This window comes from Mobula birostris, chromosome 14 (assembly GCF_030028105.1).
Source record: "Mobula birostris isolate sMobBir1 chromosome 14, sMobBir1.hap1, whole genome shotgun sequence".
Classification (NCBI taxonomy): domain Eukaryota; kingdom Metazoa; phylum Chordata; class Chondrichthyes; order Myliobatiformes; family Myliobatidae; genus Mobula; species Mobula birostris.
The window spans coordinates 35,513,648-35,525,668 of record NC_092383.1 but is presented as its reverse complement, the minus strand read 5'-3'; the positions used below and the strand labels follow the sequence as shown (position 1 = coordinate 35,525,668).

At 44.4% G+C, this 12,021-nt stretch overlaps 1 protein-coding gene across 1 annotated transcript; it reads left to right on the top strand.

Moving 5' to 3' along the window:
* The first annotated feature begins 6,491 nt into the window (after window positions 1-6,491).
* Window positions 6,492-9,778, top strand: tlnrd1 (talin rod domain containing 1). Its single transcript, XM_072278354.1, has one exon. It carries the CDS (start codon window positions 7,623-7,625, stop codon window positions 8,670-8,672), a length of 1,050 nt encoding a protein of 349 aa, XP_072134455.1. The 5' UTR covers window positions 6,492-7,622; the 3' UTR covers window positions 8,673-9,778.
* The last annotated feature ends 2,243 nt before the right edge of the window (window positions 9,779-12,021 follow it).

Here is a 12,021-nt window from a genome sequence, read left to right as displayed (position 1 = left end):
ATCTGGCACAATCAGTGATGATACACTCCCTGGGGCTCCAGTCCCATATTGCGATTTAACTCACCTTGGTTCAGCTTCCTTTGCTCCTTTTTAAACTCTTGCAGGCTCGTGGAAGTGTTACCTGTGTAACATCCTAAATAAAGTGAATTAAATGTTGCTGACATATCAATAAAACAACACCTGATAGTGCAAGCAATCTGTTAATCCTGAGGTGTGCCAGGTTAATGGAGTTTGACTTTTACATCTGCTTGTGAGCCATGATATGTTCTTCAGTGCCCCACAAGGAAATCTGAGCTGCTCCTTTCCCAGGCAAATTTCCCTTCACCCAGACAGGAATACCCTAATCATTTTCCAGGAAAATTCCCTTCCTCAACAGACTCATTGGCAGTTTCCTCCCGCCGGCCACCTTGAACTGCTGATCACTCGACTGTCTTTACGCTGTTTGATGACAACTTGACAAGTGACATGCTGACAAGGTTCAGCTGGTACAATTGACCAAAAACAATGGTCAGACAAACACTGAAACCAGGTATTGTTGGACTGTGGCATTATAGCCTGGCAACCACACTGGTGGTGGCCCAAGTTGGAAATCAGGAACTTGGGCTTTGGATATGCTGAAACTTAGGAGGATACAAAGTGGGAGGCTGGAATGGTTTGAATAATTTAGATGTGCCAGTAGGAATTGGGGTTTCATCAGGACATTAGCTGTGATGGAATGAAAATCAGGAACACTGGAAATTCTTGGCTACTTTTGAGCTGAAACATTAATGGTACTTGTACGCACCCTTGCTCAAAAGGGGATCCTGGAAAGCAGACTCCGTGCACAATCATATAAAATGCTGCGATAATAAACTGTTAAATTTATTTCTGCTGGCAAACAAAAAGATGGAATTATTGGCTTTAAAGTCCAAACAATGCTTTCAGTCTACCCAATATTTAATTAAAGAAAATGTCTCCTTATTTAAGATTGCATGTTGGTTCGGGTTCCGGCCCGAAACGTTGACTGATCATTTCCACGGATGCTGCCCGACCCGCTGAGATCCCCCAGCGTGTTGTGAGTGTTGCTTTGACCCCAGCATCTGCAGAGTATTTTGTGTTTTAGATTGCATGTTAGGGGAGCAGACAGATCAATTAGAGGCACAGGAAGAGTTTAGAGGTTGGTGGGGAGTTGGAGTTTGTCTACTGACAACATAGTTGAGATCTAAGGGTAAATGTTGGCTAATTCCTGTGGGACTCCACTAAATGGGAAAGGGAACCAAATGCAGGCGACTCTCTGGCTTTGTGACGGAACCAGGTACGGACATCATCAATATAAACAAGTATCCCGAAAGGACAATGCTATGGTCATCATGTGAAAGGCTGTAGCAAGGTCAAGGAAAATAACAGAAATTACTATGATAACAATAACCTAAAACATAATTTGTGACTGTGCTAAGTAATGATTAGGGACCGAATCATGGGAGTAAACTGATTGAAGGTGTTCAAACAAGGAGTTTTGCAAAAGAGAGACATGATCCAAACCAGAATTAGGTTTATTATCATTGATACACAATGTGAGATTTGTTGTTTTCCTGCAGCACCACAGGCAAGACATAAGAATGTCTATAACATACAAAAATAAGTAATTAAACAATGCGAAAGAGGAATAGCGAGGTCGTGTTTATGGAACATTCAGAAATCTGATGGCAGAGAGGAAGAAGTGGCCCCTGTACCTTCTCCCCAATGGCAGTAATGAGAAGGGGGCAAATCTCAGATGGTGAAGGTCCTTAATGATGGACATTGCCTTTTGAAGATGTCCTCAGTGGTGGGGAGGGTTGTGCCTGTGTTGGGACTGGCTGAGACTACAACCCTCTGCAGCTTCTTTTCATCTGCAGATTGGAGCCCCCGTACCGGGCAGGGATGCAACCAGTCAGAATGCTCTCTTTGTTACGTGTAGAAATTTGCTACAGTCTTCAGCAACATACCAGATCTCCTCAAATTCCTAATGAACCATAGCTGCTGCCTTCTTCATGATTGCATCATTGTGCTGGTCCTGAGATAGACCCTCTGAGATGCTGACCCTCAGGAACTTGAAACTGTTTACTCTTTCTACCACTGACCTCTGAATGAGGATTTGTGTGTGTTCCCCGAACTTCTCCTTCCTGAAGTTCACAATCAGTTCTTTGGTCTCGGTAACACTGAGTGCAAGGTTGTTGCTGTAACACCACTCAACTAGCTGTCTTATTCCTGTCTACGTCCTCATCACCAGCAAGTGTTGCCATTGGCAAATTTATAGATGCCATTTAAGCTGTGGCTACCCACATATCCACGAGTGTAGAGGGAGTAGAACAGTGGGCTAAGTGTACATCCCTGACGTGCACCAGTGCTAATTGTCTGCAATGAGGAGATGTTACTACTTGATTACAAAGTCAAGAATACAGTTGCAGAGGGAGGTACAGAGGCCCAGGTTTTGAAGCTTGCTTTTCCGATCATTGAAATTAGAGGATGCGTTTGTAAATTGCAAGGGCAAAGATAGATTTTAAAGTTTTGAACGCTGAATTGATAGCTAAGGGTAAGGGAAATGTGGGGTCAAGGTGGAATCCATCAGCCATATCAACTCATACAAGGCCAAGAAGGGACATCAGGCATTTGTTGAAGAAAATTGACCCACTCAGATTTGTCTGTATGCTTAATGTTCTGTAACTGGACTTTTGTAATTAATGCCAATGATCCTGGAAAATGATTGCTGTTATTGGCTCATTGGGAGGCAGCCAATGGAGAAAGGGGTTGTATCTGCTCTCAGCACACGAAGCTGTGCAGCATGAGTCTAATTTACAAATACATCTTATTAATTATTGAAGTGTTTAGATTTTAAAAATAACAAAATAACCCATGATTTGCAACAGATTTATGGCTTTAATTCTTATTTATAAATCCTAACCTGTATGCACTAACCTATAAACCTATCTATTGAAAACATTATTTTTGCTCCTTTGATTTATTTTTCTCTCTGCCACATAAAACTTGGTAATTGGACACCACCAGTTGCTAGCCGGAAGCTAGCGTGGTCATTTTCATATTGCACATCATATTTTTAAAGAATGTCCATTTCTCGGGAAGCAAATGCTGACTTCAATGGCACAAAACTACTGTGCCGCACCGATGGCCTTTTGGGACTGCCTGGTAAAGGAAGCCATTGAAATAAAACCGGAGGAAAATAATTTTAACAAAGACAAAGATCTCACTCCAAGTAAAACTGGGATTCGATTGTAAACATGGTGGGAGAGCAGAAACCTGATTGGATGAGGACTAACCAATCAAGAGGGGCAGTCTACGGGGGTATAAATACCACCAGACTCGACATGCCCCAGACATCGTTCCTGATGAAGATGGAGGAGTTTGTCATCGAAACATCAGTAATAATTGATATCTGTACCCGGCTGGGAGCCCAAAAAGAGTTTATTCATCATTTACACTGGGAAAGTACTAGATGCTTTTTTTCTCTGGAAGTGTTCAAAAATCATTTAAAAGAATAACTGAACAGTTCCTTATTAAATCAATCTTAAAATAGTATCCATATCCTTTACTTTCAATGTTGCTTGGAAAGCAGGGCAGCTTCAGAATTTTTGAGAGTGGGAAAGGATAGCTCAACTGAACAGTGGTGCAATGTTTTAAAGAGTGATATGAAGTTACTGACCGGCTCTCCTCTTCCATTCAACACCGATAAGGTTAAAACATTGTATTTATTAAATTGCTAAAATTGATTGTCAAAGTACATTTATTATCAAAGTATGCAGTATACAACCCTAAGATTTGTCTTCCCCACAGACAACCATGAAGCAAAGAAAAACCATGGCACCCATTCAAAAAAACATCACCACCCCACGTGCAAAAAAAAACAAATCATGCAAACTGCAACAAAAAAACAAGCGAAAAACTAGAATAGAGGACACAAAATCAAAAGGCATATTTCAGTTCAGCTCAGTGCTTGTCATTTGCAGGCTGCCCTGATTCAAAAATCACCCAATAAAAAAAGGAGCAACCAGAACTAGAACACATCATAAACATGATTTAGAGTCCACAATCCACATTGATTACACTTTCCTCTGGCTATCATCCTCCAACAGCATCGAGGGAGAGAAAGATCACTCATCACAAGGACCTTCCTCCGCAGCAGGGAGCGAGAGGCTGGTAGACGGCACTGGAGACAACGAAGTGCCAGATCACCTGATCAGCCCAAAAACACACTGCCAGAATGTAGATAACAGATTGTCATATGCACAAGTTTTGCACAGGTGCAATGAAAAACTTTTATCAGTTACATCAACAGTGTCAAAAGCACACAACACTAGATACACATCATTCACAAGTAAAATATCAATTGTCCACATTTTTCACAAGAGAGAACCCAAATAGATCAATAACTATAAAGTTGATTGTAGTTCAAAGAGGTTAGTGTTAATATACAGTAGTGAGGTAGTGAGTAGAGTTGTGCAGCTTGATTCAGACCCAAATAGTTGAAGGGAAGCAGCTGTTCTTGAAGGAGTGATTTGTGAATGTAAGGAGCTAGGCTGATTTACCCAAACAAGTGGAAACACAATCGTCAAAGACATTATGAACATAAAATTCAGCTTGCTGCACCTCATAACAATATAAGATACAGACTAAAAGAAGATAGTATTAGGTTAATCTTTCACTAAACAGTCCAACTATGATATACAGAACTGCTGCAAAGTATAGATTATAGTGTTTTTTAGTTTAGTATATATAATTCTTCAAGCTGGCGTCAGGCTGCGGTCTGCAATGAGATAGCTACTTTGTAGAAAGCATGTGAGGGCTTTGCAAAGAATGAAAAAGTGTTTCTTCAGGACGTTGCCTGAATTGGAGAGAATTAGCTACAAGGAGAGGTTTGACAGTTTTGGCTTCTTTTCTCTGGAGCTCTATATAATACTGAGAACCACAGGTTGGGCAGATACTTCCCAGCATGGACATGTCAAATACTAGAGGGCATAGTTTTAATGTGAGAGGTGGAGAGTTTAAAGGAGATATACAAGGGAAGTTTTTTTCCCCATAGTAGGTGCCTGGAATGTGTAACCTAGGAGATGTAGTAGATGCAGATATGATAATGTTTAAAACATGTAAAAGTGAGGTAGTAGACAGATGTGGACATTATACAGGCAAAAAGGATTAAATTAGATGACATTGGCATCATGGTCCCTGAAAACATAGGGTGTGTTGCTGTGCTACTCTTCCCTACAGTCTATACCACCAGAGAGTAGCAAAGTGGATTGAAAATTCACAAAGGATAATGTTTGGCAGGTGTTTTTGTGATTGGAGGAGAGTAGTTACTGAACACTTTACAGGGCTTAGTACTTAGTTCCAAATTTTTTGTGTAACACACTGTACATTGTTTTAGTCCTAGATCTAACAGGCAATAAATTTGTAGATACCACTACTAGCCATGACAGTGAGGAGGAAAGTAGGGAGGTACAGATGGCCTGATCTGCTGAGCAAGAAAATGGTAAATGTAATATAACACAGGAAGAGTGAGATAAGGCATCTGGGGTGGTGCAATGATGGAATATTCTATAAATAGATATATTTTGAGTGGCAAAACAACACTTGAATACGCTTCCAGATTCTTAAAAGGCAGTAGAACAAGTCAAGAGGGTGGTAAAGAAGGTATCTAGGATGCTTTCCTGTAAGAGTAGAGGGACGAATACAGGAGAAAGAAAGCCTCTCAATTTTGTTTTCAATAATTTTTCAATGTCTTTTTCATAACAAGAAACTACACGTTTATGGTCGTTCCCCACCCCTGCAAGTCTTGAAGCCCGTTTTACTGTTACATTTTGCGCTAGATTCTGTTTTTATCATTGTTTGGGGGAGGAGGGTGAAAATTGTCACATGATCAATGACACATTGCAATCTATTCACCAATCGTTTAACTACACACACGGATTTAAAAATAACTGCAAATGGTGAAACCGAAAATAACAGAAAATGCTTAGTGTAGGCCTGTAGCTTCTTTGAGGTTACCATTTATTTTCGAACTTCGCTGGCTGCTAATTGTTAACCAGGAAAAAAAGCAGATTTTATTACAATTTTGCGCGAACCGGCACTGAGATACGCCTTTAAATTTGGGTTACAAAGAAAACCAGCTTTGTAACTCGAACGAATTCATGCAAAACCTCAGTATAACAGATTTCCTGCGACTTCACGCTTTCTCTGTCTGCCTTTCCGATTTCCTTTGCCCGAACTGCTTCCACCTTATTGCCCCCACGGCATAAAAACCATAGCCCGCCGTTTAAGTGACAGCAATGAATGAACTGCTCCAGCGTCCCACCCACACGCCCCCCCAGCCCAATGTAACTTTTTAACGGAAATACCGCCCCTGTGCTCGTCTCCAATTGGCTGCGTACTCGAGTATCGACATTCCATTTGGAAAGTCTTCGGCGACTGTCTCGCCTCTGATTGGTCCGGCGTGGCGTCACAGTGTTGCTTATGCCATTTCTGTAATTGACGTTTTATTTCATGAAGGACTTCGGGGGAAGTCCGTGCAGCGAGAGATCGGGGCAACTTCCATCCTTTTATTCATAGCGGGAAACTCGCAGCAACCAAACTTTGAGCTGGAGGATGGTTCCGAATGGATTATCATGAGCCGATGGTGGCAGCGGTTTAATTTCATCCCTGGACCGACAGCTGAAAGCGCCCACGTTGGGGCCTCAGGAAGGATTGATAGATTCGCAGATCAAGGCGCGTTAATGCCGAATTCTCACTAGGGAAAGCGAGGCATTTTTTTCCTCTGCTGGTGGAGAGAAGGTGGCTGATGTACCAGATTCTTCTGATGGGCGCGTCCTGGTCTTTCGCAGTGGTTTAATTGTGACTCTGGAATTGTAAACTTGTCTCTCAAACTACCGTTGGCTCTTTCGGTGTTTAACAAGCGGCCAGTCCGAGTGCAGCCACACCCTCCCTGTGCTTCCTGATAGGAGATGCAGACTCCTGGGTAACTTTGTCATTCCAACACAACAGGACCCACTGGAATTAGAGTGCTGGTGCTTGATTTTTATTTTTGCAACTGACAGTAACTTATGAGTTATTTTTAAAAAGCAATCCTTTTCTCCACTAAACGCTGAATGATCGGAAGAGGAAAGCTCAAGATAAAAAGGAACAGGTTTTGTGTTGCGGGAGTTTAATTCTCCCAGAAGTGTGGATCGGTAGCGGATAAGCCCAGCAAGAAGTGAAAAGTGAAGCGATGGACTGTGTGAAAGGTTACTTTTAACCCCTTCCGTTTCGATCTATACAATTAAAGACCGCGAAGAGGATTCCCGACGTGAGATACAGTATCCAACAGCAAAGGATCATCATGTACAGAGCCAGGAGATTGTGGGCTCTCAGACGGAGAACATGCGCGTCTAGCTGTGCGGACGAGAGGAATTGAAGGGTCTGTCCGATACTTGTTTACAAAGCATCCCGGTTTTCCTCAACTCCTGGAGGGAGGAAGAAAGGCTTCTGTTGTACTTCTGTTGTTATTTTTCCCCCTTCCTGCTCCATTGATGGAACGATGATGCGGGCAGAGAGGGATACTGGGCTGAATCGGAACTGCGCTGGTCACACAAGCGGCATGCAAGGGGCCGCTCGGCACCATGGCTAACAGCGGCTCGGCCAAGTCGACGAGCAGCAGCGGCATCAGCTCCCAGCAGAGGAGGAGACTCGTCTTCATATGCGACATGTGCAAGAGCAAGATGCAACTGGTGGCCGACCTGCTCCTGCTGTCCAGCGACAACCGGCCGGTCAACACGGACAGCCTTTCGCCGGCCTCGGTGGAGTCCTTCGACAAGAGCCGGGACGCCGTCATCGCCCGCACCAAGGGTCTCTCCATCCTCACCCACGACGTGCAGAGCCAGCTCAACATGGGCAAGTACGCCGAGGTGGGCGACAGCCTGGCCGAGATGTGCGAGTTGGTGGTGGCGCTGGTCGAGTCGTCGGCCCACGCCGCCTACCTGGCGGCGGCCGAGGCGCCCGGCTCGCAGGCGGCCGTGGCCGGCCTGGTGGATCGCTACCGGATGAGCCGGGCCCGCCACGAAGTGGAGCACAGCTGCAGCCTGCTGCGCACGGCGCCCGTCTCCGAGCTGAGCCCGCAGCTGCTGCTCGAGCTCTCCCGCAACATCTCCCGAGGCCTCAAGAGCCTGACGGACGCCTGCGTGCTGGCCTCGGAGAGCAGCCGCGACCGCTTCGCCAAGGAGCAGTTCAAGCTCAGCGTCAAGTGCATGAGCTCCAGCGCCACGGCGCTGCTGGCCTGCGTGCGGGAGCTCAAGTCGCGGCCTTGCGAGGCCACCCGCGCCCGCTGCGTGCTCTTCGGCGGGCCGCTGGTGCAGTCCGTCCACGCCCTGGTGGGCTTCGCCACCGAGCCGCAGTTCCTGGGCAAGGCGGCCTCCGTCAGCCCCGAGGGCCGCGCCGTCCAGACGGCCGTGCTGGGCGGCGCCATGAGCGTGGTGTCGGCCTGCGTGCTGCTCACCCAGTGCCTCCGCGACATCGCGCTCCATTCGGACAGCAGCAAGGCGCCCGACTACCGGCAGCGCCTCCAGAACTCCGCCCTGGCCGTGTCGGACGGCTGCAACCTGCTATCGCAGGCGCTGCGGGACAGGACCTCGCCCAGGACTTTACCGTCACTCAATTGCCATTCTGTGAATTAACCTCCCTCCTCCCCGTCTTGATTAACACGAGAGACGTTGTTCCCTCCTAATACCAAAGAATCCTCGGGCACTGGTGTGTTGTGTGTGTGTCTGAGGGGCGGAGGTGGGTGGGGGAGAAATTGCAAGCCCCCCTCCCCTCCAGTTCACAGAGACTGATGCAGAGCGAGAGCGGCCACTCAGCCCATTGTGCCTGTGACAGCTCTTTGAAAGAGCTCTCCAGTTCATCCCACTGCCCTCACCGACAGAACAGGGACCGACAAGTGTTCTAAGTTTAGAAGTTTTAAGTAATTAGGACAGACAAAACAAAGAATTACAAAAGGCTTAATCGTGCTGGGTGCGGTTCAAAGTCAGTGTCTTCCGGTTATCCCACCATCATTATAAGACTCATGATAAATCATATCAACTCAATGGCCATTATGGTTGAGAAGGGTTTTTACCTCAATTTACAATAAATACACACACACATACACACACACACACACACACACACACACACATTGACAGCGGGATGGAATGTAGCTCCTTTGGGTATGTGTGTTCTGTGGAATCAAGTGGTAAGAGAGAAGTGAATCTGGTGTCAGTGAAAGGGAGTGTGCATTTGTGATCGTGATCTTTTCACGTCTCGATTCTAAAAGTTGGGATAAAGCTGCTGTGAGTGTTTTTTTCAGTTTTACACTATTTGCCAGACGTGGAAGTCTGTGTCAAGTTTTCTTGCATGTACTGGAGTATTTATTTCAACATTAAAATTGTTATGTTTCTCATGAGCCTTTGTTTTGTTAAAAGAGCTTAGTGAGAGTTTTCTGTTCTATTGTGTAAGTTCCATTATATTTTGGGGAAAATATTGTGAAGTAAATATCAGCAGGTGCAAAGAACTCATGAATAGATGCTGTTGTGGGTGCCTCACCTGAGTCTATAAGAGCATGTTGTATTCCAGATATGTACAAATATTATCTATGGCATAACCCATCCTTTGATCATAACTGGCAAGGTGGAGGGTGTGTTTCTTAATACTGTGCTGTATTTAACAATTTAATTGGTGTTTGCAAACAGCCACACCAAAATCTAAAGGACTGGAGTGTTTATATAAACAATATTCTTTAACTTTCTTTTGCTGTAGTGTCACTGGTTTTGTGGAAGGCATCATAGTGAAGTTTAGACTACCTCACCCGAAGTGTAGGTCAAAGCACAGTTCTCTATGATGTCTCCCACATGCAGTTTAAATCACTGAGAGAGTTTAACTCATTGATATTGCTTTATTCTAACACAAGGTGTAAGTGTCACTGTTGAGACTGGCAGTTGTGGACCATTCCTAATTTCCTACGGGCGAGCTTCCTTTTTGCTTGTCTATAGTGCGGTGAAAGGTTTGCTGGGCTAATTCGAGAGAGCAGTTAGCAATCATGGATGTGAGGCTGAGATGTGTAAAGTCTGGGTAATAACCTGTCCTTTAGGGAAGGACAACACATAGATAATGCCATAATCACCTAATGAAGATTAGGCTTTTATTTCCAGAATTTGAAAAACTGAATTGAAATCTGACATTACCGAGTGAGCATGGAATGCACACCCAAGCTCAGCCACCTCTGCTGAATCGCACTCCTTTCCCACTGCTAGACTTCACTCTCCAAAGGCTCCCTTTCCCTCTGTAAAACTCTCCTGTCTGTGTTCTGCCCTGTACTGTGCCCTGTGCTTAGCGAGCTGCATTCTATTCTGGTTCTTTTCAAAACCCTGCTTTTCCCCACACTCTGCACCTTCCAATTTTGATTTCGTGAAAATCCTGGAATTTAACCTAAATTTTAGAATTTTCTTTCCTAAACCTCTGAGCTTTCCAATGTCCATTTAATTGTTTGTGGCTTTCCGTGGGGGGGGGGGGGTGGAGATCTGCCCCTGATCAAACTGTGGTTTCTCTGGGCGTGAAATCAGGCTCCTCAGCCCATTATTTTGGTTACCAATTATTCATCCACACTGATCCTACACCAATTTTAATTTTCTTCTTGCCTATTGGTCAGATTTTCAGTCTGTGGCTTTCCAGGTGAAATTTAATTGTATCCAATATGCTGTGACTTTTAATACAATAACATGTTATGCCATGGTCAGGAATTTGCTGCAATTCCGATGATAAATGTAATAAAGCTTTACCATTCTGTCCCTGTCCCTTAAAATTGAGAGGCATAATTAAGAAATTTTGAAGCTTAGCTATAGACAAGGCTTTACACAATCATTTTTTTCTCTCGATAATAACTTTAAAGACTACCCTTCAGCACAGTACTGTATTTGCCAACGTGGATCGGGGAACAAGTTTGTAAATCCGGTGGGAGCAAAGGATCTTGGGCATGGTGAGGGTAGAGCCACATGGGAGTGGCGTGGGACGGCGGGCAGAGGAGGAATGCCAGAGGCGTAGGGTGGCATGGGTGCAGACACGTCCAGCCCCAAGACACCAGGCAAGGTCATTTGATTTCCAAACAATTGGTTAATTGATCGTGGCGTCTCTCTGGTGCTTCCTGCTCCCTTCCCCTTTTCCTGAACATGATTCCCTTCCCTGCCCCCTTCCCACTCTCAGGCCACAATACAGCCCCATATCAGAATTAGGTTTATCATCACTCACACGTCATGAATTCTGTTTTTTTTTTGTTTGCGACTGCAGCACAGTGCAATACACAAAATTTACTGGAGTATAGTGCAAAAAAGTCTTAGGCACCCAGCTCTATACATAGTGACTAAGATTCTTGCACAGTACTGTATTTGTTGCTTGTACATTAAAACATACAGAGAAATGCATCATTTCAACTATCCATAGATGCTTGATACAGCTGCTTATTATGGAGAAGCAATTTAAATTTCTGGCAGAAGTATATTTGTCTCCAGCATAATGGGATTGCAAAGTACAGTATCTATGCATTCCCCCAAACCTCTTGCAGCCAAAGTTGTCCTAATGGTTTTGGGTTCTGAAAGCATTTCACTCATAAATAGCACTGAAGTCATCATAATAATTGTTAATCACAAACTTGTACTTAGGACATTCATTCTAGTATTTGAATTTTCCTGGTGGAATTCCTGATAGGATGAGGTGGGCACCTATTATAGTTCAATTTGTTCTGTATGTCTGAATTGAAAAGGATAAAAAGCCACTGTTGCAATTAATTCTCTGGTTTTCCAATAAAGTGTAGTTAGGTTAAAGTAGTTCTCAAGTTTCTTTTTGCCCTTCATTAATTATCCTTAAAGGGGTAGATTGCATCTTTTGAGCCACTGCATAAATTGGCGTTTGCCAGGATTTGGACTTTGGTTTTGATTGGCTACCCAAGTCCAAGCAGGAAAGCCACTCGATTACTAGCCCATAGTCAGTTGCGTTTTC